This window comes from Rattus norvegicus, chromosome 18, assembly GCF_021556685.1.
Source record: "Rattus norvegicus strain SHRSP/BbbUtx chromosome 18, alternate assembly SHRSP_T2T, whole genome shotgun sequence".
Lineage (NCBI taxonomy): Eukaryota > Metazoa > Chordata > Mammalia > Rodentia > Muridae > Rattus > Rattus norvegicus.
In genome coordinates, this window is record NC_141551.1 from 52,261,995 (window position 1) to 52,289,484 (window position 27,490).

General features: G+C 44.5%; 1 protein-coding gene and 1 long non-coding RNA gene across 4 annotated transcripts in view; one reads left to right on the forward strand and one right to left on the reverse strand.

Moving 5' to 3' along the window:
- Positions 1 to 4,174, forward strand: part of LOC147999805 (uncharacterized) — a 38,319-nt gene extending 34,145 nt beyond the window's left edge. The window contains exon 4 of the long non-coding RNA XR_015642984.1: positions 3,720 to 4,174. This is a non-coding gene — a long non-coding RNA (uncharacterized LOC147999805). The remainder of the gene's footprint in view (positions 1 to 3,719) is intronic.
- The window catches only part of Marchf3 (membrane associated ring-CH-type finger 3), a 152,037-nt gene that overhangs the window by 28,618 nt on the left and 95,929 nt on the right, over positions 1 to 27,490 (reverse strand). For all 3 annotated transcript variants that reach the window (XM_087593226.1, XM_087593227.1, NM_001007759.1), the window contains 2 exon segments: positions 14,487 to 14,730; positions 10,064 to 10,268 (listed from right to left, as the gene is read on the reverse strand). In XM_087593226.1, coding sequence (XP_087449352.1) covers positions 10,064 to 10,268; positions 14,487 to 14,674 — 393 coding nt within the window. In that variant the 5' untranslated portion in view covers positions 14,675 to 14,730.

A 27,490-nucleotide genomic window follows, 5' to 3' on the forward strand; every position in this document is an offset into this window, starting at 1 on the left:
GTCAAGGAGGCCAATCTCAAAGGGCCAGTGCCATGGCCAGAGGTGCGGGAGGATGAGCTGTGTGGTGTCTCTCTAGGGAGCTGTAGCAACATTCTAATGTTGACTGTGATGGTTACTTGGCTCTGTGAAAAACACTGAATGCCACAGAGTTGGTAAGATTTAAATGTGGGATTTCATGACGTGTGAATTCTACTTTAATGTGTAAAGCTGTTAAAAAATAGAGACGGGAAAAATGCTGTGTTTAAAAACACCCGAAGCATCCTCCTACAGATTCCCTCATAGAAACCTCCATTTTGCAAGATGAGCCTCGCCGGTGTGCCCTGTTACCTTGCTGCCTTCACCTGATTGGGCCTGTGTTCAGATCAATACCAGGTATATCTTACGGCAGCTGGAAATGGCCTATGATGAACGAGTGACCTCTGGAGTTGGGTGGTAAAGCCACATATTTAGGAACGCAGTGGAGCCCTCTTTACTACTGTCTCTTGGGGCATTTCTCACACCACCTCTGTGCAGACAGCAAGCCTCTGGGCTGATTAGGAAGTGTCTGTACATCCAGTCTTACATCTTTCATGACAACCTCACTGCCAGTGTGTCCTATGAACTATTCAGCCATTTCCCTTCTGGGTCCTGCAAGATTTTGAATCTCAACACTGGTTCCACCTTCCAGTTGTTAGTACCGTCACTGAAGATAAAGCACTGACACAACACTGAGTGGAGACCATTGTTTCTCTCTCAATCTGATCTCCGTCTTCACAGGGTCTTTATAGGTTTATACGTCCTCCCAAGTGGCATAGCATAAAGGCAAGCTTAATCTTTCAGAGTTCAAAAGGGGTGGGAAAAACTTAAAAACATTTCCCTGCATTTGTGTTGTTTGTGTTACCCACACACATCTTGCCTTGTGCTTCTTCTCACATGCCAGCAGTGCACATCTGTCCCTCTCATCAGTGATGACGGACTTGAAAAGCAAGGGTTATCCCCAGAAGCTCCCAAGCTCCCCATGTTTTTATACTGAGGGGCAACTGTACAGCAGAGAAGGCCAGTGTAGGAACACATGCATGATGACTAACAGAGAAGGACGGCAAAGCCAAGGACCCAGAGACCTGGCCAGGATCTGTTCTTATCTTTCCCCAGACCAGCTGTGTCTGTCAAGAACAGGAAGCAGAGAACTGAAGCAATTACACAAGTAATTCCAGGGGAAATTCAGTGTTGTTTTTCACAGGTTGCGAAACGAAGTTTGACAGAGTGAGTTATTCCAATGAGCATCTTTGGAGAACCTAACCTCACTGTGTTCAGCTACCATCACGGATAGGAGGGACGAGGCTCTGCACATTGTTGAGTTTCCTGGCTTTCAAATGCCTCTCTCCTTTGGAAGTTCTCTCAGAGGAAACCAGTGACTAATGATCCAGTGAAAGGGAGACTCAAATGTGGAGAAAGAGTAACCGGGTGAGAGGAGAGAGGAAGGGACAGGCAAAGCCCTTTGGAAATGAAGAATGGTTTTTCTACCTTAGCATTGGGTTAGTAGAGCTAACGTCTATTTCTCTTATATATTTGGTTGTGAGCCTAGCCTTTAACGGCTGAGCCCTCTCTCCAGCCCTAACATCTATTTCAATGAGACTAGAGTGTGAAAGACAGGGTGAACTGCCACTCAGTTATCCCAGCACTCAATCTGGTACATTTGGGGATTAAACATTATTATCATTATTAATTGTGAGTTTGTGCATGTATGCCACAACAGGATGGGGGGAGAAGACAACTTTGTGGAGACAGTTCCTTCCACCTTTATGTGGGTCCTCAGGCTTTTGTGCCATGCTGCTGGCCTAGGGATTTTCAAAAACAGACTTATTGTAGAGCACTTCTTGGTTCACGGAAAAGCAGAATAAGAAGTGAATCCCCATATACCACTGTTCCTACTCCCACTACCCACTGCACCATGACCCCTTCACGTGTTTGAACACTTGGTGCCTGGCTAGTAGCACTGTTTTGGGAGTTTGTGGAGGGGAGGCAGGCCTTGTAGGTTATAGCCTGACCCCAGTTCCAGCTTGTGTGTTCTAATTCTTGGTCAACCATGAGGAAAGCAAACAGCCTTATGCTCTGCCGCCATGGGGAGGAGCTAGCCCTGCTAGCGGCCCTCTCTGTCCCAGTGAACTGTGTACCTTAAGTTGTTTCTGTCACAGAAATTAGAAAAGAAACCAATGCCTGCCATCATCAACAGGCATCACATGGCACATGTATCTATCAATCAGCCTACACTAACATGCAACTGTTCTCTAAGTCCATGGATGACCCCAGAGTTTGCTCTTGGTGTTTTCATTCTACACATTTGGCACATGTGTAATAACATGTTCACCATGATATTCTCATACTGAATTAGCTCTACTTCCTTAAGAAGTTTTGGAGTTCCATCTATATATTCTTCCCTCTTGACAACAAGCTCTGGATTTAATAGACAAACTCAGTATCAATAGGAAACCAGGGCTTCATTAACAATGCTCTTCATCTCTCTCTCCCTTTCCCTGCTTCCCTCCCTCCTCTTTGTCCTACCTCTGTTCCCTGTATGAGGGATGAACCTAGGGCCTCACATGCTAGGCAAGTGCTCTACCAATGACTGTATCTTCAACCCTCATTTCTGTGGAAAACCTGGTGACTGGTCAGGAAGTCATGGACTCTGCATGTGTACATGTCTGAGCAAAGCAAGAACGGCCAGGCTGCTGGTATTTAGAGGTGGGGCCTTTGGGAGGTGACTGGGTCATGGGGCTAGAACTCTCATAATTGGCATAAGTGCCCTTAGAGAAGAGACCACCGAGAGTTAGACCTTTCCTGCCATTTGAAGATGTCATAAGAAGTCAACAATTTACAACATTGGAAGAGGGCCCTTGCCAGACGTGACCATCCTGGCACTCTGATCATGGATCTAACAGACTCCATCAGGGTAAGGAATAAACACCTATTGTTTATAAGTCACCTTATTTATAATATTTTGTTACAGTAGACCCAATTGGTTCAAGACACCAGATATGTAGAAACCATATGGACTTTGGTGAGGGCCAATTCTTCTGCCTCACTAGCCCCGAGGCTAAAAGTATTTAAGATCTTGGAAGAGGATCTTCATACCTCTGAGTTGCAACTTCCTTATCTACAAAGTAGGACAATGGTTTTGTTACTGTAGGAATATAGAAGACATTGAGGTAGGATAGCATACTATTTTCTCTTTGCCTGGGTCAATATGAGAGAAAAACTGGGGTATAAACACCTTAGAGCTAAAATATAGGTGGGTTCAAAGTAAATTAATTCAGGCCTACTCTGGAAAGTAAGGCTCTCAGCACAGTACCGCAGAGCAGAGGGTTACCAGGGACTAAGTACTGAGCTCCCATCACAGATGGAGCACTCTTCCCCTTTCGATGGCAAAGGGAAGTTACAGTATCTGTGTTGGTGATGCCCAGTGCTAGAACAGCTGTCCCATAGGCAGGCCCTATCTTACTCCCAGTATTTCTCAAGGGGTTTCTTAGCTCCGCATTCTTTCTTTAGAATTAAAAGCTCGTTATTGACTTAAGAGGCACCCGGGGGGCTGGCAGGCACCTCAGCAGGGCCTGCTATGCATATTCTATAACTGTTTCAGAAATCTGTGCCTCCTATAATATATGCCTCTCCTTGGTTCTGTTCTGCCAGGTACCTTGCACAGGCAATTCCTGAGAGTTAACCGTGCCCTGTTATTTCGGCAGGATTCAGGAGGAAGATGGCTATCAGCTGCAGCGTTTGGTGACATTTCGCTGGACTCCCCTTTGCAAAGCTCTCCTGCCAGCAGTCTGGGGGGGGCAACTTTACCTCCACCTCCCCCAGTTCTCATGTATTTAATTGTCAACCCCCTAACAGCCAGTGTTTGCTGTTCATACAGGCTTATTGGAAGTCAGCCATGGGAGTCCAGTCTCGTGTTGACTTCCTCGTTCTCTCTGTCCAGATGTGTTTAAAGAAAACCTGGCTGGATTTTCTTACCATGTGGGATTATGTAGGGATGGATTTGAGAATAGCACAGACCTTTTCTCTGCCGCTAAGAAGCTGCTCTGGGGAGGACGCTGCTATCTGGGCAGCGGGCACACACCTGTTTGCCAGCTCCACTTTGCCCCCATTCTGCTTTTTGAAACACAGAATAGTGGAAATAAAGTCACAAGCAACAATCCTTGGTGTTTTCTGCCTTTGTAAATCTCATCCCATTGAAGTTTCCAGGTGGGATGAAGAAGGGGGAGGAACCAGGTCTTAATAAAAATGTGGATTACAAGGTTATCTTAACCCAAGTTCACTGCAAGTGTCAGAACAATTTAAAATAACAGAATCCTCTCATGTAACTCCTTTTATGCAGGGAATTGGATTTTCCCCCAAATTAATCCTTTGCCATCAGCGAAGGCGGAAAGCACGGCGCCGAGCACTTAGCTTCCCTCCATCTGGCGTGGCCATGCGAGCACTTCGGCTGGCTTGCTTCTTTAATGAAGTGATTTTTAATGAAGCAAGCTGTGAATTTAATAGATACCTTAAAACAGCTTCTTTGTAGCTAAGCGTTAAGTAACGAAACAACTGCCAAATTAGCCACCCAAACCAAGAGGAAATCACAAGGCCGACTGACTGCAGGATTCACGGTTGCTGTGGCGTGTGGCCATCTGACCTGTCATCTGAATGGCTGGCAGAGTCGGGATGGGGCCACGAGGCCACATGGAAGCAGAGAGTTTGATGGAAGGTCTGTTTGATGTCAAAGGTCAAGGTAATGTGTGGCTATCAACAATTATACTCAAGGACAAGCCATAAAGCTAATGCTATTCTCAAGGTCCATTTACCTTGTGGTTGTACATCAGACTCTCCAGCCTGATTGGGAACAAGAGGGAGGAGATCACTAGGCTCATCTAGAAGCCCCACCAAAGACCAATGCCTGTAGGAAGACATATAGACTGGTGGAAGAAATCACCCCGCTTAGTGAACAGTAGGCAGGCCAGGTGAGCCAGTGAGAGGGCTGGGCGGGTGAGCTACAGCCAAGCTTGCAACTGGAAAATGTGGGCTCCTTCTCAAGACATTCAAACTCCTCAGTGAAAGATGATGCTATCAATCCACTAATGCTCAAGCAGCCCATGGCTGACTGTGGTCTACGTACCTCACTCCCTGGGCTGCACTCACAGACTCTGATGGAGAGAGAAGCTTGTTGGTGCTCCAAACACAAGATCCACCTCAGAATTTCCTCAAAGCACCTTAAAACCCCTATGGTATTATTGTCAAATTATCTCCTGCCATAAGGGGTTGCTGATGGATACTCTAAAGCAAAACTCTGTTTTTAATTGGATGAATATTCTAGACAAAAACCAAAACACTGAGTATGGTATTGCTCTACTCAAGTCTGACATGTATGAATCAATGTATATAGCCACATATCTATAAAAATTAATACAGTAATATATAAGAAATGAGCACTTATACAAGTATTAAATATTTCCCAGGGATTTATATTATTTATGCACATGGGTATTTTGCCTGCAAGTATGTCTATGTGTCATGTGAGCAGTGGCATGGAAGCCAGAAGACTGTTACATAATCTGAAATGAGTTAGACAGTTGTAACTGGGCACCTGAGTGCTGAGAATTGAGCCCTGGTCTTCTGGAAGAGGACTGCTCTTAACTATTCTCCAGTCTCAGGAGTAAATCTTGAAACAGAAAGTGGCAAGGTGTAAAGCGGTTTCTCCATGAGGAGCTCTCAGCTCTCTCTGTTCTATGGGGAGCTCTCCCTGCTCCTTGGGGAGCTTCCCCTACACCCTGAGTAGTTTCTTCTCCCTGCTCTGTGGGGCGCTTCCCCTACATCATGAGTAGTTTCTTCATGCTCTGTGGGCAGCTTTTCCTGCTTTATATGTAGTTTCTCCCTGCTCCGTGAGTACTTTCTCTCTGTTGGGTACCTGAAGAGTACACTGAATCCAGGGCACATTTTAAAGCCTTATTCCTACAGTGTCTTTTTTTTTCTCTTATTTTTCAGAGCTGGGGACCGAACTCAGGACCTTGCACTTGCTAGGCAAGCACTTTACCACTGAGCTAAATCCCCAACCCCCCTACAGAGTCTTAAAAGAAAAAAAAATCACAGGGGGTTGGGGATTTAGCTCAGTGGTAGAGCACTTGCCTAGCAAGCACAAGGCCCTGGGTTTGGTCCTCAGCTCTGGGGGGGGGGGGGGAATCACAATTTTTTGATAAAAATCCTTAATCCTCATTTTCCTAGCTTCATGTAGGCAGCTGATATGTGTGGAAACACTTCTCATTTTCAATTTAAGTAGACCTTTGACTCGCAGCAGTAGCTTTTTACATTGTTCATACAATTCTTATCAGTTAGCCAGGTCTGTGTAAAGGAAATAGGAACATGGAAACCTAACTGTGCCCTCTCTGAGGAAAAAAAATCACATCTCTCTGATCAAGAAGGACCAGATTCAGAAAAGTCTTTTTTTTTTTTTTAACCACATTTCCACCACTTCTTGGTGTTTTACCTCAATTACTGCATTGCTGAGCTGATCTCCAGCTTCCTGAATTTTCTGGGCAAAGGTGACTATTACACACGTATGTCCCAAGAGAGCCTGTGGCAGAATCTCCACTCTTAGGAACTGATGTTCCCGGCAGTCTGTCTGCACATAGTGATGTGGGCTTCCGTGGCAACCTGCTCAATCAGAACCACTGTCCTAACAGTGGAAGAGGAAGGAGCCATAACCAGAACTGGGACTATGGTTATATGCAGTGGGTCTTCTCACAGCTAGTGTTTATTCCCTTCATTCTAGTGTTCTTTCTAGTGGGCCGTTATTCGTGGGGGTGCCTCTGAGTACACTGTCATTGTCAACACACAACAGCTTGCTGAGGGCCTGCTGGCTCTGAGCGTGTAGGATGCATGTGTATTAGGACGGCCCCTTCTCTATGCTTCTTACAGCTTTAACGTTTTCCTTCCTTTCAAGCCATGCACAATTGGACACAGACCTCATGAAGCTGTATTAGCTGGACCACAACAGGAATTCATCCACACTGGGCTAAATGAGATGGCTGCTCTGTAGCTCTCATGGATTGGAGCTAACTCGTTTTACTGGCATGCTTTGTAGCAGGAAAATATTTAGGACTGAACATGAGACCTGGGTAGGCAGACAACTTGGGTAAGAAGGTGAGAGATACCGTGCTCCTTTAAGGTATGGTTTGTTTGCTGTGTTGGGGATCAAACCCAGAGCCTCTTGCATGGTAAGGGAGTGCCCTCTCATCAGACATTGTCTAATCCCAGATGCATTTTTAAATCACATGAGCATTTAGCTTTTAGAGACCAGAAGATGTCATGGAGAGTCCTTGCCGACCCTCTTCCACAGTGAGGCAGAGAAACTGACCAAGCCACACAGATGGCCACACAGATGGTCGGTGTCAAACCGGGAGGTGGTGTCCAGTCTGGAGGCTCTAATAAAAACTAGCTATGGCTTTGGCCATTATGAGCTGCAACTCAGCCTCTGAGAAAAAAAGCATCACAGCCTGTGTATACATAACAGTCCTGGGCTCTGGACCTAACACGAATGACTAATGGCTGGCTGTGGGGTACAGAAAAGGAGGTAAAAGAGGAGCTCAGAGACAGGAGTAAAGGGCACTGAACGGCTGCAGTGAGTGGAAGATCAAAAGGGCACCCCAAAAGTGCAAATCTGAGGTGTTACAGTAATTGCAGCTAGTGTTAGCATCTCAGGACTGACAAATAAAATTTATAAATGACTTCTAAAACTGCTTCCTCCAGCAACAAGAGCTGTTATTGTCACATTGATTTTAAAATTAAATGCTATAGAATTTTCTTGCTTTAATGAGAAGGCAGATCCAAGTGATAAACAGAGTAATGATTAAAGCAATTACGAGAATAAGAATGAGAACTAGTGCATCAGTACTCTTAATCCTTTACCCGCACAGGCAGCGTTGGCCGCCATATTTAGAAGATGCATGCTCATCTCCAGATGAAATTGCGGAGTCCCATTGGCTGCCGTGAATACGCTGCCCTTTGGTAAGACTGGGAAAAGTCAATTAGCGATGTCACTTGTTAAAAAAAAAAATCTGCCTGCACCTGGCTCTCATTTGTTCTCCGGCTGAGAAACCAAAGACAACTTTTTATGGCTGTGGTCAAACAGCAAGTTCATTTCAGCTGGGGATGATCAAACGGTCAGCCTCCCCCAGGCCAATGAGGTTTGCCTTTCACTTTCAACTTGTTCAATCATCATTAACTCTGAAAATGGTCGCATTCCATTTGTGCAATGAGAATTTCCCCGTTGGTGACCGTCTGGGTGAGGTTTTTGTAGGTGAGGCCCTAAATCTTGTAGAGCACCTCACACATTCTCAAGGTCATTTGCCTTGTTGCCTTGTTTAATGACAGCAGTGACCATCCTGCCAGTCAGGCTGGGACTTGACACTGGCAACTTTGAAGAGCCTTCTGTAGGTGTTAGACTGAGATGGGAAAGGATCATGGCACTTTTAAAACACTATAGTGTGAGCACATGAACACCCATCAACAGCCCTTTCTCTCCGGGATTTTTGCCAGTCTGAAGATCTCAGTAAAGAAGACCTCTGGGAGGGATCCATTTAAAAGCCTGATTTCCTCACCCTGGGAAGCCAGCTTCCCTGGAGAGGCTGCAATGGCAAATTGGGGAGATTCCAAGAGTTTCTGGAAAGGAGAAATAGACCTCTTTTCCCTTTGCTTTTGGGCTTAGAAAATCTTCATGCTGTCTGTTTATTATTTCACTGTATCTGTCCCTCAGCAGAGGGGCTATGACATGATAGGGTCCTGAGAACCTGGTACAGGGCCAGATCCTGACAGGCAATCTACAAATATGAACTTCTGTAAGTGACTGTCAAGTAGCAAAATGGCTACACAAAGAGGTCACTTGATGAGGCCTTCACAAAAGCAGAGCCTGCTGGGGCAAGGCCAACATTGCACTGTTTGGGAATTAAGTCACAGATCAGACTAGTTCTAGTTCTAAGTTCCAGTTAACGTTTCAAGGTCAAAACCCCGAGAACATATGTACAGAGCTTTCAGTGTCTCGGCGTCGGCATCCACTACATGGCTTGCAGGAATGGCTTTTTATTTCAGATTCGAGGTCTGCTTGCTGTTTCCCCTAGGATAGCCTTGGCTCACTCACCTGATTCTCAGCATGTCTGTAGTACAGGCTGTACTTTGGCCCCTCTCAGCACTCTCTGCCTTTAACATTGTTAAAATATTTATTGTTGCCAACAACGGTGCTTTAATTGGCTAGCAGGGTTTGGAGGTAGGAGAGGGGGCAGAAATACCCTAAATAACTATCTTCCTTCAATTACTCTAAAACCAGCCCAGTCCCTGGGTCTCAGGGAAAATCCTGTGCATCTAAAAACAAAGGAGAACACCCTACTACTTGGGCAACTGAACTGAAGCATCACCTTTTACAGAAAGAAATCCCAATGCAAGGCAATTCACTAAAGGCGGCAGAAAGACCTTTGCCCATTTTCATGTTTTCATGTTTTGCCCATTTCATGCTTTCATGTTTCTTGACTCTAAGTGTTTTATACCCAGTAATTGGGTTAATCCTTACAGTCGTTTCAAGAGGTGAGATGGCTTATTGTGGTGACAGAACTTAGGAAATCTGGTCTAGTCCACTGTGCTATGCAGCTATCCTTCCTCAAGAAGACTTCAGGGATGAACAGCCCTGTACCCTTATGTGTTGTTTCAAGGTGGGTGGCTGTTATGTGGATGGCTGTTATGTGGAGAGGGCTTGATATGTATGCTCTGTCTCATAGGAATTAACGAACCGAGATCATTAACTAAACTTCCCCTTTCTCCTGACACTGAATTCTTCTTTCTTGTTGCCACCCCTGTGGAGGTCCTCTTCTGCTGTTGGGTCCAGAATGAGAGAGTAAGCTGTCCCTCTCGGTGTCTGCCTGCTCCCCCCACCCCCATTTCCTTCTCGTTCAAAGCTAATGTTGCGCTTCAGTGAGGCTCTACAGGATTTGGGCTGGAGCATAAAAGCAGACATCATTTGCTCATTGCATCTGAGTTTTCAAGATGTGCTCCACGTACTGACCTCCACTAACGGCCTGGGTTTGCGCTCCACTGCAAACCTGAAGTGGCAGAGTTCACAGTAGCTGGTATTTGAGGATGACAGCCAGTGCTCCAGGCAGCTCCGATGGATTGTCCCCAAGGTCCCAGTACATTCACATGGAGAGAGTAAGTCCTCTTGGCTGCTGCCCTCATGGCAGATTCTGCACATTGGCCGGTCATTGAAGGGGCTGCAAGAGAAGGAGGGGTACCTGCTGGTCACTGGGTGGAAACCCACTGCCCTGAGGAAGGCCCTTGATCTGCATCATTTGGGCCCTCCGCAGTGGCAGCTGCTCAGAATACAAACTGCTTTAAGTTCTTCCCTTTATAGTTGTATGTGTGCTTGAATATATTCCTCCGGACACTGCTGGCTCATGGTGTCTTTTGGTGTGTGATATCAGAAACCAGAGTCTTAATGACCTGACTTTTTTTTAATTTGCTGAATATAGGCAAATAATCCTACCATTCTTCCCCCCTCTATTTGTTGAAATACTTCTAGGTATAAACATCACCTTTTACATGGTTACCTAGTCCTTCTAGGTATAAACATCACCTTTTACATGGTTACCTAGTCCTTCTAGGTATAAACATCACCTTTTACATGGTTACCTAGTCCTTCTAGGTATAAACATCACCTTTTACATGGTTACCTAGTCCTTCTAGGTATAAACATCACCTTTTACATGGTTACCTAGTCCTTCTAGGTATAAACATCACTTTTTACATGGTTACCTAGTCCTTCTAGGTATAAACATCACCTTTTACATGGTTACCTAGTGATGTGGTTTGAATAGGTTGGTTAGGATTTATAATTGTTTTATTATTGCTTGTTTTGAAAAATATAATGTGTAACTTCAAAGTGATAAAAGACTTGGTATCACTGTGAGTTGATAGGTTTAAATATGTGTAGATATCTTAATTTACAGGGTTTTTTTGATGTGTATCTCTGTGTGTGTATTTACATGTGTGTAGGCATATATATATATCTATATATATCTATATATAGATATATATATGCACACATTCACATGTGTGTATGCTAGGGCCCACAAGTTGAGGCTGGGTATCATCCTAGATATTGCTTTTCATTTTACTCAGATCCAGCAAATAGATAACTGGTCTAGTCAGCCACTTTGCTCTGGAGATTTCCCTCTTCCTACCTCACAAGTACCGAGATTACAAATAAGCAGCCACATCTGCTTGGCTTTGATGTAGGTGAAGGCCCAAACGCTGGTCCTCATGCTTGTGCGAAAAGTACTTCATCTACCAAACCATCTTTGTTTTTTTCTATACTCCCCAGCCCATATTTTTGTCTCGACACAGGAACAGTCAGGCAAACTACCAATCAAACTGAATTGTGAGCTGGAGTGACGGCTCCACAGTTAATTGCACCTCTTCTTCCAGAAGATGGGGCTCATTTTCCAGAGTCCACATGGTGGCTCACAACACCAGCAACTCCAGTTCTAGGGAACCCAACATCTTTTGACCTTTGCAGGCACCAGCCAGACGTGGTGCACATACACAAACACACATGCAGACAAAACACTCACACACATAAAGTTAATCTACAAAAGTCAGTCATCACCATTAAGAACATATTCTTTGAACAGCCATTTTTATTTTATTACTTAATTCTACACGTGTGAGTGTTCTGCCTGCATGTATGTCTGTGCACCACATGCATACCTGGTACCCACTGAAGTCAGAAGAGGGCACTGGATCCATGGAACTGGAGTTATGGATGGTTCTAAGCCACCATGAGGTTGCTAGGAACTGAAACTGTGTTCTCTGTGAGAGCAATGAGTGTTTTAAACATTTGACTCATCATTTCAGTCCCCAAAACAAACTCTTTTGAAATGACATCAATTGTAGTATCTAGATAAACTGCATATTTTGAGTCAGAAGGAGGTGCAGGCAAGGTCCCTGTCATTTCTCTTCAGTTCTGCAGGAGAGCGAGAACAGGGGAATAAAATGGTCACAGACTCTGAGGCAGAGTAGACTGGGGCACAATGCTGAGGTGTGGCTGGTCCTTGGAGCTTGAGGAGGATACTCTCTGGGACGCTGAAGACACTATACTGAAGGCAAGTGGTAAAGTTGTCTAGTGAGGTGGCCTCTGTCTAGAGTTCTGCATTCAAGTGTGGAAAAGCCACTCGCTCACATTTCTTGAAGAGAACTTGGCATGGTGAGTGGCCCCCAGCTCTGCAATCTGGCTGCCTGGGCTCAAACCCAAGCTCTGGGGTTTGTCTGTAAGCTTTGAAGAAGTAACTTCATCTCCCCATACTTTAGTCTCCTGATCTCTAAAATGGGCTCAGAAGTGGAGCCTTCTGTATTGTGATTGCGAGGGTGTAAAAAAGTTGGTCTAGAGCAGAGACTTACATATAGAGGACTGGCAGACAGTCAAGCCTTGTTAATGCTAGCTACTGTCACTTGCAGAATGACTCGGGCCAAGGAAAACCAAGTAGCATATCCCTCACCATGTACGCTTAAAGGAAACATCAAATTAAGATAGCCTCCTTTTTCAACGAGAGGGGCCAGCTCCCTCTATGAATGACATTTTAAAAGAATGCTGTCATTCCTTTGATAACCTAGTCTCTTTTCACACTCTCTGCTCTCTTTCTCCCACGTTCTCCAGAGATGATGCTAACCTGCGTCCATGCCCCATTACTTTTTAATGCTATCTTTGATCCAAATGGAGCCAACCACAGAAACACAGGCTTCTCTTGGAATGTCCCTGAGAGTAAATGAAAGCTAGAGACAGGCAGGATTGTCCTTTCTCTAGCCCAGGAGACCCTACATGCTCTGGGGAGAGGAAGGTGAGAAAAAAGGTGGCAGCTGGCTTTTGTCCTTTGGCCTCCTTTGTTCATTTGGAGTCATAGGCAGGAAAAATTGTAGCCTTTGGTGTGCAGTGCTGTGTGGTCTAGGAGTAGGTGAAAGAGAGGCACACACCACACACACACAGTTACACACAGTCAGTCACATAGACACAGACGCAGACACACAGTCACAGTCAGTCACTTACACACACAGACACACACACACAGACACACACACACACACACACACAGAGAGAGAGAGAGAGAGAGAGAGAGAGAGAGAGAGAGAGAGAGAGCTCTCAGTTACATCAAACAGCCTTCCATTCTTGATCAAATAAGGTGACTGATTGAGCCTCCTAGGATGGCTGGTGTACACAGAGGGCCAATGACATTCACCTCCTCTTTATGTTCTGAGCCCTAACCAATTGCTAGAAATTCTCCAAGAAGTGGGAAATATACATTACATACTTTCCTTGCTTTCTATGACAGACACACATTTTAAAGATTGATTTTTATTATTTTTAACAGTGTGTGTGTATGTGTGTGTGTGTGTGTGTGTGTGTGTGTGTGTGTGTGTGTGTACACGAGTACTTGCCTAAGGAGGTCAGAAGTGTCAGCCTCCCTGGAACTGGAATTATAGGAGGCTGTGAACGGCCTGGTATGGGTACCAGGAAAATATAAGATTTTTTTTCTTTCTGAAAGAAAATTGGAGACTACGTGGTACCTCCATTATCTTGGCAGCCTATAGCTCCTAATATGCCACGGACAACAGCAGCATAAGAGGAGATGCCAGGGTCAAGGAGCTGGCCTGAATCAGTGGCCTCCAGGCTGTCCAGAGCCCTCCCTCTTCTGCACATAGGGAAACCAGTTGAAAGAGCAGTAGTTCCCAGGCTGGAGTGTGCATGAAGAGGCAGGGATGGGGTTGCAGAGTGTGAAGGAGGGGCTGCAGAACAGCAAAAGGAGACTCACTCAGAGATCAGCCCAGACAGCATAGCCACTGGGTAGCGATAACCGGCATGCACACTGCGATGTTACTTCACAAGTTTTAGCTACAGAACCAGGCATGGTGGCACATGCCTCTAATCCCAGTATGCAAGGGCTGGACGCAGGATCCGGCCTTCAAAGCCATTCTCGGCTGCAAAGTGGGTTTGGGGCTAGCCTGGGCTACTCAAGGCCTTAGCTCTATCCCACAAATTGCTTTGACTCCGTCACCTGAAATCAGGCGACGACGTCTTCATTTTGTCCTAACAAAGGGCTAGCGTTGTGAGCTGCTGGAGATCCAAGGACAAAACAAGCCACAACAGTGTCAAAATGACGAATGCAAAGCAGGCCCACGTCTTGTGGCTCTTCCCTGCCTGCTCTCTATAGCAGCTTCAGGAGGAACGTGACAACATGAATTTTAGCTGTATGCTCCTGCTGCTGTGGACACAGCAGCAACAGAACTTGGGTAGTCTTTTTAAAATTATTTTTTCCCCAACACCTCTCTTTCCTGACACAAAGACCTGAGCACTAATTACACTCCCATTAGCATTCTCCACCTGACAAACAGCTCTTTGGATCAATTGTAGATTCATTCGTTTTTAACCGTGGCACTACCTCTGGGTGGCAAGAGTCCGCACTACTGTTGACAGCAGCTGCCCGTCCTTGGCTGAAACTTGCATGACATACTGTGGCTGCCCATTCACTAGGCTGCCACAGTCCTCCACCGTCTTCACCACAGGCGCAGCTGAGCTGGTGCAGTCTGGCAAGACTTCGGGCAGGTGACTGCAGCGACTGGTTGTCATGGCAACAGACAGCAATTACTCTGTTAATGGCTTCCACACTCATAGAGGACTTCCATCTAAGAGAGATCAGAAAACAGTTAACTTGGCGGGATGGTTAATGGAAAATGGAGAATTATGGGCTACCGACATCAGCATGTCATTATTTAATATAAATATGAGGGTAGCTTAGATGTAGCATTTTCATCTTGTTACTATTTAACACGAGCGTACTCACATACATTTGCACACACCCACTCACAGACACATAGGCCACAAGAGTTATGAACACCTGCTTATGAACAAGACAGCAAGCGTATGTGTATATATACACACATTCAGGAGCCCAGCTTTCTGGGAGGAACAGAGTGATCGCTCCGAAGCCCAGATCTGAAGAGGAGATAAGCAATCCTCCCGCTCTGCCCCAGAGATGCAATAAGTCTTTGTTGACATTCTCTAAAAGTTACTAGAATCATTATTAAAACTGCTCGTAACTGTTTTTTTCTTGTAAGCAATTTTTTCTCTATGCAGTTTTATTCAGAGATATTGAGATTAAAAACCAGGGAGAAGAAAAGGGAAGGAAAAGCAAAGATTTTGGCTAACTTGTACATTCTGAGGCATCATTTGCCAAGCGTGGTCATTCAATCACTTTTCAAGCTCTGCCACATCTGTGTCCTGTAATAAAACACTCTACCTTGCAAGCCACAGGCTAGCTTCTCGTTAAGAAGCTCTCCCAGCTGAGCCAGTGTCCATCAGCTGTGCAGGCAAGGATTAGGTGGATGGACTGTTTTGTTTTTCAAGTGGACATTGAAATACATACCACTGGCTTTTTGTTCGTGTATCACTCAACAGCCACAGGCACGTGTGTGCATCCTGAGAAAACATGCAGGATTCCTTGCACCCGGAGGTGAGGTGACCACACCCACTGTGCCCTCTCCATCATCCCGTTCACCTCATACTCCACGTGGCCTGAGCTTAGTAGTCAGGACTGGCTCAGACAGAGCTCTTGTCCACAAGCAGCCAAGGTTATCAGAGCTCAAGTCCAGCTAATGCAAACCTTGTCTTTCCCCTCCAACTTCCCCTCCAACAAGATACTTGGGATTCCTCCAGGGGTGGTTTCTTCCTGGAGATGTGTCCCTACTCATTGCATTTTACTTGATCCCTACAGGACTGGAAAATGGGATCTGTCCACTTTCAGAATGATGTGTGCATCAGGACAAATGTTCTCAGATGTACTTGAGTGGACAGGTTCCCTCCTGAGAAGCCCAGGTCTGACTCTTTGAGATAAATGGCCATGATCTCTATCCTTGCTATGGAGGTGTGTGGCTGGTTTCCTTTTTCCTTATCCAGAATCTTCTCAGGGTATTTGTATTTATGTGTTCCTGTCTAGCAGCCCTCTGCATTCTATAATGGGGAAATGGCCATGGATACCAATCCTTGGTCAGGGGGTGATGCAGGAACACAGGCAATGGCTGTCTATTTATGTCATCTCACAGACTTAATATTGAAAAGTTTAAAAAAAATAGAGAGTTGGTATAGAACATAGTTTTATTTTTCAAAAAATAGGATTAGTTGGGTCCTGGGGGGATAGCTATGTGGATAAAGTGCTTGCTGTGGAAGAATGAAGACCAGAGTCCAGGCCCCCAGAACCCACACGCAGGCAGTCGATATGGCTACTGCCTGTAACCTAGCACTCAGAAGACAGAATCAGGGGATTACAGGAGAAAGCTAGCTAGTCAGGATGATGGGAATTGGTGAGCTCCAGGCAGAGAGAGGGGGAGAGAGAGAGAGAGAGAGAGAGAGAGAGAGAGAGAGAGAGAGAGAGGAGGGAGAGAGACACTGAGGCATCTGAGGCATCAAGTCAACTTTGGACTTGTGTGACACAATCATATGCACAATCATGTTAACATGAATACACATGTGAAAATAGGTTATATTGCATATGTGATATGTTCTAGAAAGCACAGGCAACCCCACTTCTGAACCGTAAAACTCCTTTTGGGCAGATACCTTTTTGGTTTTCTTGGCAGACATAGCAGGGTGGAGATTGATTGTTGCTGAACCAGAGACTTTTTTCCTTTTAAATGGAGTTACAGTAGCTCTCAGGCCAACAAACAAAAGGATGTTAAAAGATGGTCTTCCTCTAAAACTGTGTGTAACCCCTCCTCTAGCCTACCCTGACAAAAACTCTTTGACATGATTTTAAATTCTCATAATGCCTCGCAGCCACAGAGTGCAGCTTCCTGGCACAGCTCTCTTGCTTCACAAAGCAGCCATAGATGAAGAGGCAGGGGTGTGTTGGCAGGAAAAGCAGACACAGTGACCTTCTGCCGCATGGAATCACTATGTCTGGATGCACTCTGAGAGTCTATTTTTGGCTTTTGCATAACTGCAGCCCAGAGAGTCAAGCGCTTTCTCCCTTTGCTTGCTGAACAGAAGGGGGCAGGGAAGGGTGCACAGCGGCTGGTGGGGGCTGGGGCTTTCCCTAGTTAGGTTACCCAATTCAGGCATGGTCGGTCATTCACTAGCACAAGAATGAAGTAGCGACCTACATCCAGAACAAAATATTCTAGAAGCTGTTTCTCTTGGACTTATTTTTTCATCTACTATTTAGCTTTAAAGTGATATACTTCATTTCACTTCTCATAAGCAAAGGGATAACATCAGCCACTTGATTAGTGGGTTGTGAGCATTTGTGTTCAACATGAAGGGACATGCCCATCTCTGCTGTGCTTCTCCTTCAAACAAACCACCTGCTGCCTTTACCGTATCATGTCTGTAGAGCCATGTACTTCAGAAAATCTAAGCCAGTGCTTCTCAACCTTCCTAATGCTGTGACCCTTTAGCGGAGTTCCTGACATTGTGGTGACCCCACTCATCTAATTATTTTCATTGCTTCCCCATAGCTGTAATTTGCTACTGTTATAAATCATAATGTAAATAACTACATTTTCCCATGATCTTAGGTAACCAGAGTGACAGGATCATTCAATCCCCAAAGGAGTTGCAACCCACAGGTTGAGAACGCTACCCTAAGCCATCAAGTGGCTTAGGAGTAAACTGAGCAGCTATTCCAATCTAGCTACCCTGGAAGAACAAACCAGCATGCCTATTCTCTACTGCTGAATACCTCTGAGATTCAAAGACTGACATGCTGGCAGAGAATCCCACTAGTCCTAAAAAGACTATTCTTTGAACTGAAACTGGGGTGGGAGGGATCACTCAGAGGATGAATGTGCTTGATCACAGCAGAGATGGTTGAGTTGGTTCCAGCCCCGGATGAATGGATCCAATCAGTTACTCATGCAGAGGAGGAGAGAAGGGAGCACACTGTGCCCTGATCTTATGGAGGAAGAAGTTCAGGGGTTGAGGTGAGGCATGGGTGGGCAGAAGCAGGCCTGCAGGCTCTATGCAACAATTGGCATGCATATGTTGCACCTGGGGCAGTGACAAATGGCCCAGCACATTTCCCTGTCTGGGTTGGAACCTCTTGGGAAAACAGCAGGCGGTTGCCTTGGATGCTCTAAAGGGCTGAACCGTGGGTTTACAGTCACACTGGTCTTCCCCTGATCTTTTTGTAGCATTTCAAGTACCATTCAACTGCCTTCTCAATGGGAAAAGAAAGCAGCTTCCAAGCCCATCTAGGAATTTCTGCACTGCCAGGAGGAAGTTATGGATATGCAAACTTGAAATCCCAAGCTGCGCTGGAGGACAGTCCTTTGTCGACTGGGGTTGACACCACGTACAATTTCACTCTCAGGTTGAGAGTAAAGGATGATTTGGTACTAGGCGAACTCAGCCGCACACAGTGGGAAGAGTAGGCGTAGGTGAACAGGAGGGGGACAGTGAACATGGATCAGGAGGCTAAATAAATGAAAGCCTGATTAGAGAATTGTTAGAATAAAAAGCTTGTCTGTTAAAAATATGACCCTTGCAAAGGACAGAGTACAGGTTTTACAAAAGCAGGAGCCCCAACCAGGCTGCAGCTAATCATTGCCGGGTTTCTGGAACAGTGTGCCACTGGTAAGTGATTTCCATGGGAACATGGCCGGCACTACAAAGATGCAGACTCTAGGCGGGGAGGGAGGGAAGGAAGGGAAGCATTCGAAAAGCACTTCAGGCTCACCTTTACTGTCCAGCGCCTCAGCAACCGGATAGCTCCATGAGGAGCACAAAGTACAACACCCCCTCCCCGAAACAAAAACAATCCCACCTCTGTTCTTAGAGGTACACCATTTATTGTGGTGTCCAATGTGGCATGATGTCACCTACAATGTGTTGGGCTGCACCCACGGCTTTGTGGGAAACACATAGTCTGGGTAGCAGGTTGCACATACAGGAGATGTGTCATTCAACAGATAAATGATGAGGACAAGACAGTCTTTCAGACATCCCTGATCACTTCTGATTATATGAACCTTGGGTATTTTTATTTCACGAGTTACCTTACCTGGTGGTTTGTGAGTAATTGCTAAGTTTTCCTTTGCTATAATATAATACTTGAGGCTGGAAACTTATTAAGCTCAAAGTTTCAAAGCTAAAACTCAAACAGCATGGTGCTAATGAGAAGAAGGGTCTCCCAGAATGCATGCCATGGAGGTGGACAGGATCACAGTAGAGCTTTTCTACGGGGAGAGAACACAGCAGGAGAGAGCAAACTTCAGATCTTTCAGATCCGTAAACATGTGGGGACATGGCTCAGAAGGTCAAAGTGCTCGCTGAGCCCTCCTGGGGACCTGGTCTCAGAACCCACATAAAACCTTGATGCAGTGGTCTGCATCTATAGTCCCACTGCCCCTCTGGCAAGGTGGGAGGCAGGAAGGAGACTTGCCCAGGAGCTCCAAAGCCAGTTAGCCTTGGTGTGTGTGTGTGTGTGTGTGTGTGTGTGTGTGTGTGTGCGCGCGCACGTGTAGGAACACAAATAATGAGAGATTTCAAACACGGTGGAAGGAGAAACCAACTCCTCTGAAGTTGTCTCTGACCTCCATGTGCATGTTGTGGCACATATGTTCACACACACACACACACACACACAGATACACGCAGATATACACAAACACATACACACTCGTATATACACATACATACACATGCACACATACATATACATGTGCACATATGCAACATAAACATGCTCACATACATATACCTAAACACATATACACACACTCTCACACACATGCACATATACACAGACACACACATGTACACACATACATATACATACATAACAAACACACATATACATACTCACGCCCCCTAGAATATAGTTTCTCATGCTTTGGTGACCCCCAGCCACAAAATTATTTCCTTGCTACTTCATAATTGTGATTTTACTACTGCTGTAAATTATAATGTAAATATCTGATGTGCAGGATATCTGATATGTGACCCCTGTGAAAGGGTTATTTGAGTCCCTTTGGAGTTGTGATCCACAGGCTGAGAACCACTGTTCTAATCCAGCTCTAGGTTCCATTTCTTAAATGTTCAACTACTCCACCATCATTGTGACATTGAGGACCAAGTTCCTAACACATGACCTTTTGGGGTACAAACTATATTCTGATAACAGCCCAAGATAAGGAAATGATTTTAGAGTTGGGATCTGGGTGCTGGAAAGCCGACTGAGTAGTTAAGAGCATTGGCTGTTCTTTCAGAGGACCCACGTTCATTTCCAAGCATCCACATGGCAGCCTACAACCATCTATAACTCTTGTTCCAGGGGATCTGCTACCCTTGCCTGGCTTCCTTGGGAATCAGGCACCCATGTGGTACATAAACATACATGCAGGAAAAAACATCAATACACACACACACACACACACACACACACACACACACACACACACACACACACAAGTATAAAGTTAAAATATGTTAATAAAGTTGGGACATTTATGTACACATAATTTATGTTTTAAACTATGTTCATCTTAATTCCTAATTTTTTCTAGCCTGGGCTATATCTGATTTCTGTTTTTTAAAATCACCATCCCCCATGGTGTTTAGCCTATTTTGTACTGTAGTTTTGCATTATACTTGAACACTGACATTGTGTCACTCCACGTGTTGGACAGGGAATCTTGTCCATGTTCACAGACTTCATGTAGAGATGAAAATGTTCAATTACGTTGATGCTGTGACATTGGAGATGCTTGGGTCTATGTGTTACAGCAGCCACTTACTTTTACCTCAGCTAATCTAGCACCGGAGAACATACTGGAAAACAAAGCCTTCCTCCAGCATTCCTTTCCAGGTCCAATTGTACTAGAACTGCATTTTCAGTACAAAGTCTACTTTCATCTCTTAGGTGCAGGCTAAGAGGCAGAAATTTGTTAGATTAACATCTCTGAGTTTCTAATTTATACACAAGGTTTAAAAGTCTAAGAGTGTGAGTGCTGGCTAGTATTAAGTTGCGTGTGTGAACTGCCCTGGTGGTCTGCAGCAAAGGTAAGGCTTCAGTCAACCTTAATGCCTAACTGTAGAGGTCTTAAGAATTAGTAACTAAAAATAGCAGTGATCCTTGTGCAGAGTAGCTAGCAGTCAACGAGCATCAAGTCAAGTGAGATGAGCGCACCTCAAAGATCTGCTCTATCGTCTTGTAGTCACGGTTAGCAGTAATATATTGAACACTTAAACATTTATTAGAGGACTAGAGCTCATGTAATGTTATTCAATGAACTACCAAGATAAGAGAGGTGGGAGCTATAGGTGCCAACTTGTTCTGGAAGGGTCTTGGGTCACCTTCATAACCAGAGCTAGTCAACAGAGCAAATCCAAGAAAAAAATCACTTATTAATTCTTCTATCTAAATACACCTTTGAAAAAAAATTGAGGGTATGTTAGCTAGTCATAGAAGTTTCTAGTAGTATAGGGTGCAGCTATCTTAACTTTTACTTGACATTTCCCAAGGAGAAGTGTGGGGAACCGAACAGTCTGGAGCCCCAGGCCTCTTCCGGGCTACAGAGACCAGCAACTTCTCATTGCCATCCATGTCTTTGATAGTTCAGGGGGGAAAGACATCACAGAACTATGGCTATCCTCTTGCTTGCAGAGTTCCATGTCATTAACAGTGGTCCAGAACTCAGAAGCCTAATTTCAATTTCCCTTCATGATCTGCACCATAAAGGAGCTGTAAAAGATCCTCTAGTTTTCTTTGAGGGCTACCTGCCCAAGGAACATGGCCTCTCTCAATGGGTGGGCAACACAGGGCAGTGGTTGAAATGGGCAAAGTGGCAAGACTGGTCTGTCTGCGAACTTCCATTCTGAGGTAACTTGGCAGACAGGATTCTCAGAGCAGTTCCTGAGAATAGAAAAGCTCTTTGATGGAACATTCCCTTGGCTTCTCAGGCATGTTAAAAGCAGACAGTGCATCGCATGGCTGATGGGCAGAGTATCTTGAATGTTCAGAGCAAATAAGGGGAGGTAGAAAATCACACAGTGACCTTCCTTTCCAATGAAAATGGAGCAAATGACTAATTTCAGAACTATTAACGATATTTCTTCTGAGAACAGGACACAAAGGCTTTCCAAGGGGATTTCTGGGACACAATTACCAGCAACACTGACGTTTTCAAAAACACGCCAAGGAGGCCATTCACTGCGCACGCGGAGCCACAGAGTAACTGCTTCATTACTTAGATGGCCATGGCCAGGCTGTGCTTACAGACTCAGGCTTCCAAACTTCCTCTGGATGCTTCACCGACCTCATTAATGTAGAACACAGTATGTCATTCCATGTTTTAATAAACATGCCATCAGGCACTGGATGAGTCTGTAGAGGGAGGCACTGGCTTACACAATAACCGAAAGCACAAACCAAACCAAACCAAAACTAAACTAAATTAAACTAAACAAATCCCCCGCCCTTTTCTGTTGTCTCCTTAGTTCTGTCTCGTGCTTGTTGTCACACATACAGCGCACAGTAAACAAGTGAATTGCTTGTTTCAAAGCCTGATGAAGGTTTTGACTGTGGGATAATGCCATTTTCTTGAGGAATGTGTAAATATCAATGATAGGGAGGTAAAGCTACGGCCCAGCATAAGGGAAGCCCGCCACACTCCGAGTTCTGATAACACGTTCCTAGTGCACTGTGTTAAAGTTATATTCAGAGTTATTTATCATTTCTAGTTCATGTAATTAATTCTGATTTGTAACCACAAGAAGTATCAGAAGCATCAGACAAGCCTTATTTTTCTCATTAAAAATGACTATATTTTCTCTTCACTCAGGTAAAAACCTTCTCATTCTGCTGAAGGCAAATAAAGTACCAATTATCATATTTATACATATTTTCCCCCTGAAGAAGTACTCATGAAATTAATTCAGATTTTGGAGGCTATCCATTTTTTCCATTTAATTTTAATTAGAGAGATGAAAATGGCAATTAAAAAATCCCATAACAACTCTGTGTGTTCAAAGATACATCGGCAGCTGAATTACACTTGTAAATAACAACTGGCTCGTGCACACAGAGCCCCCGCTATGCTGAGGAGGAGGTAGGGCTCCATAGAGGAGTTCTGAGGGCAGGTCAAGAAGTTTAGAAACACCATGTTAGAAAGTAGTAAGGGGAGGGGTGGGCAGGCAAACAGAGGGAGATGTTTATATGATGCCTCTTGGAAAGGAAATACATAAGTATAGTGTAGTTTTCAAATGACTCTCGGAGCGCCCTGTGCCAACCAAACACGCTCCCTGTCCAGCATGCATGAGGACATGAAGGCAGGGGAAAGTGTGTTGGCAAGAAAAGAAACTCCCTAGTTACAAGGAGGCTAACACAATTTAAACTAGAAGTTCCTAATTTGTTGTTAGAATCATATCTGTGCGCTATCAGCATGCAAATGAATGCCTGGCATTGAGGAAGTTGATCTGGGATTGGTCCCTTTACTTGCCTTTCTATCCTCAAACCACCCAGCATTAGCTGTACAGATATGCCAGTTCTTCACTTGAGCCTCCTGTGTTCCCAGGTAGGGCCGACTACTATAAGCCAGGGTTGTTCATGGGCTTTCCTCAAAAACACCAAGTCTTTCAAATGTGGTCAATAGACATGAATGACTTGGTCTCCAACTCCTTCTGTATTTAGTTGTGTGTGTGTGTGTGTGTGTGTGTGTGTGTGTGTGTGTGTGTGTGTGTGTGTGTACTACTAGTATCTGCTTTGACGCTTTTATAAAGGTAAGTAAAAATCACAGAAATGCCTCAGGGAATTGCTTTTCTTGGCCATAGACCGTGCTCTCTGACTCTCCTCTTCTGATTTCCAAAATTCACCTGTACCCTTTTGAGGGTCTTGTTATGTTTCTTAGCCTGGTCTCAAACTCATGATCCTCCTGCCTTACTCTATCCATGTTGGGATTGTGGGCGTGTGCCATCATATCAGTTGGACTCCTCACAGACTCTTTTCTATTGGTTCCTTAAAACGACTCCAGTGGGGGGTTTTTTGTTTTTTGTTTGTTTTTTTCCCCTTTGGTTGTTGTTTAAATAAGCTTAAGAGAAAGGAAAGAAGGAAGGAAGGAAGGAAGGAAGGAAGGAAGGAAGGAAGGAAGGAAGGAAGGCAGGCAAGCACATAATAAAGTAGCATACAGTCAAAGAAGCAGCAACCTGAGATTAGCTCATGGCTTAGCCATTTCTGTTTGTATCCTGGATTCTTGTGAACCATGAAATTGGCTGATAGAGTCTTCCTTGATTCTGGAACTTATTTCTGCCTACCTCAATGCAAAGCATTTACAAACCTGTTCACAGAACCCCAGCACTCCTCATTTTCAGTGAGCTTGTCATTTCTCCACCCTGTACACGCACCTTTGCTGGGGCCTGCCTACCTCTCCTGGCATGTTGTGTCTCGACTTCAAAACTTACAACAGTTCCCTGTGCCACAGTGCAGAGGAGCCTCTCTTATTCCCAGCCTCTGAGGTGCTAGTTAAGCTGGCCCTTTCCCTGGGTGGGTCTGCATTCTCCCTAGTCCTCCTGGGAAGCCACCCACTGAGGTCTGGTAAAAGTGTTCCAGTGTTCCAGTCACCTTACAAAGAGGGCTGACACCCACAAGAAGATCCCCTAAAGTCCTTCAGTTCCACAGAGCAAAGGTCATGAGGCAAACATCAGGTCTGGCCCTTTCTCTGTATAGTCAGCCCTATCAAAATCACTGATTAAGGCTTCTTAACTCAATTCAGCCTGTTTGACGGAAAGAGAAGTAACTTTATATTAATATTGAATTGCATAATTATCCCAAACAAAGCAACTTAGTAATGCACAGAGGTTCACATTTTCAAATTTGCATCCCGTTTCCTTTCAAAACAGACAGAAAAAGCACATTATTGATGGCAACAGTGTGAGTGTATTTTTCTATATTCATAGCACTATTCATTTCCCTTCCTATAAGTGCTTAATAAATACTGCAGGTCTTTACTGCCTTCTAGGGAGAAAATAACAGCCAGGCCCCCACAGAGCTCATTCATTTGCTTTATGGGCAGGAAAAAAAAATCTCTGGTGAGTCACAAATTAACACAATGTTCCTGAGGACAGTGTTTTATTCTTGAATCTCCAGTTTCACTAATAAATGTGAAAACCACATGTAGTTAGAGAAGTCCCCAGAGACCGACCACTGCAGATGCTGAAGAATGCAAGTTATTCCAGCTAAGATCAGCACTAACACTGGGGACAGGTTCCCGAACTCTGCTCCAAAATTGCCTGGTGCAGAAAAGGAGGTGCTTGGTAGCGACTATTTAAAAAATGAAGTTTATTTACATTTATTTTTTAACAAAGGTAATTAAAAACAATAAGGACATAACTTCTCCTGATCATTAGATAATGACCTTTATCAAAGTCTCAGGTCCTAATTTGTCTATAGGCAATTATGTCCCTATTGTGTCCCCTATTGTGTCCCTCTGAAATATTTCAAGGTTTTTTTCTTTCATGAAAAACATCTAACAAATGAACATTGCAGTGAACCCACATCATTTCAATGTAAAAAATCATCAGGACTTGGGCACTCCTATTTAACCTTTCCTCCCTCCTTCTTCCCCTTCTCTCTCCCGCCCTATTTCCTTCCCTCCCTTCCTTAAGACTTCATAACATAGTCTAGAAGTCATGTCATCTCACTTCTATGTCTTTCATATGTTTCTAAAAATATGAGCATTTCTTTTTTTAATGATTTTTCCTTTTTTTATTGGAATTTGTAAAGTTACATTTCAAATGTTATCTCCTTTCCTTGACCCACCCACCCCTTCCTGCCTCCCTGCCCTGACATTCCCATACACTAGGAGGTCTAGCCTCGGCAGGACCAAGAGCTTATCTTCCCATTGGTGCCCAACAAGGCCATCCTCTGCTACATATGCAGTTGGAGCCATGGGTCAGTCCATGTATAAAGTCTTTGAATGGTGGTTTAGTCCCTGGAAGCTCTGGTTGGCTGGCATTGCTGTTCTCATGGGGTTGCAAACCCCTTCAGCTCCTTCAATCCTTTCTCTAACTTTTCCAGTGGGGATACCATTCTCAGTTCAATGGGTGGCTGCGAATATTTTGCCTCTGTATTTGTCATGCTCTGGCAGAGCCTCTCAGGAGGCAGCTATATCAGGCTTCTGTCAGCATGTACTTCTTGGCATCAGCAATGTTGCCTAGATTTTGCTGGCTGTATGTAAATGGGCTAGATTCCCAGGTTGGGCAGTCCCTGGATGGCCTTTCCTTCAGTCTCTGCTCCAAACCTTGTCTCCATATCTCCTCCTATGATTAATTTTTTCCATCCATCTTTATTAAATTGGTATTTCTTATTTACATCTCAATTGTTATTCCCTTTCCTGGCCTCCAGGCCCACATCCCCCTAGCTCCTGACCCTCCCCCTCTATATGGGTGTTCCCCTCCCTATCCTCCCTCCATTGCCGCCCTCCTCCCAACAATCACGTTCACTGAGGGTTCAGTCTTGGCAGGACCAAGGGCTTCCCCTTCCACTGGTGCCCTTACTAGGATATTCATTGCTACCTATGTAGTTGGAGCCCAGGGTCAGTCCATGTATAGTCTTTGGGTAGTGGCTTAGTCCCTGGAAGCTCTGGTTGCTTGGCATTGTTGTTCATATGGGGTCTCAAGCCCCTTCAAGCTCTTTCAGTCCTTTCTCTGATTCCTTCAACAGGGGTCCCGTTCTCAGTTCAGTGGTTTGCTGCTGGCATTCGCCTATGTATTTGCTGTATTCTGGCTGTGTTTCTCAGGAGAGATCTACATCCGGTTCCTGTCAGCCTGTACTTCTTTGCTTCATCCATCTTATCTAGTTTGGTGGCTGTATATGTATGGGCCACATGTGGGGCAGGCTCTCAGCCAAAATTAATTATACATTAAAAACTTTATAATAAATTTGTTGTTATGAGCTGGGCAGTGATGGTACAGACCTTTAATCCTAGTACTTGGGAAGCAGAGGCAGGCGGGATGTCTAAGTTTGATACCAGCCTGGTCTATGGAGTGAGTTCCAAGACAGTCAGGGCTACATAGAGAAACTCTATTAAAATACAAAACCAACCAACCAACCAACCAACCAACCATCCAGCCAACCCAAACCAAATAAACAAACAAACAAATAAATAAATGCACTTGCTATTATGTAACATCTTATACATTATTACATAACACATGTTATATAATAATATCTATATCATACATGTCTCTATCTGCCATGAAGAAAAATTTCTTTAAGACAGGTTTTTGAAAATTATTCAAACAAGTTGTACAAATCACATTTGTATTTATATATGAGTCCTTCATTATGCATAGCCTTACCTTCTCTCCATGCCTTCTTCCGTCATCTTTACTTTTACAATAACACTTATTTATTTGTGTGTATGTGTGTGTGTATGTTTATTTGCCATGGCAAGA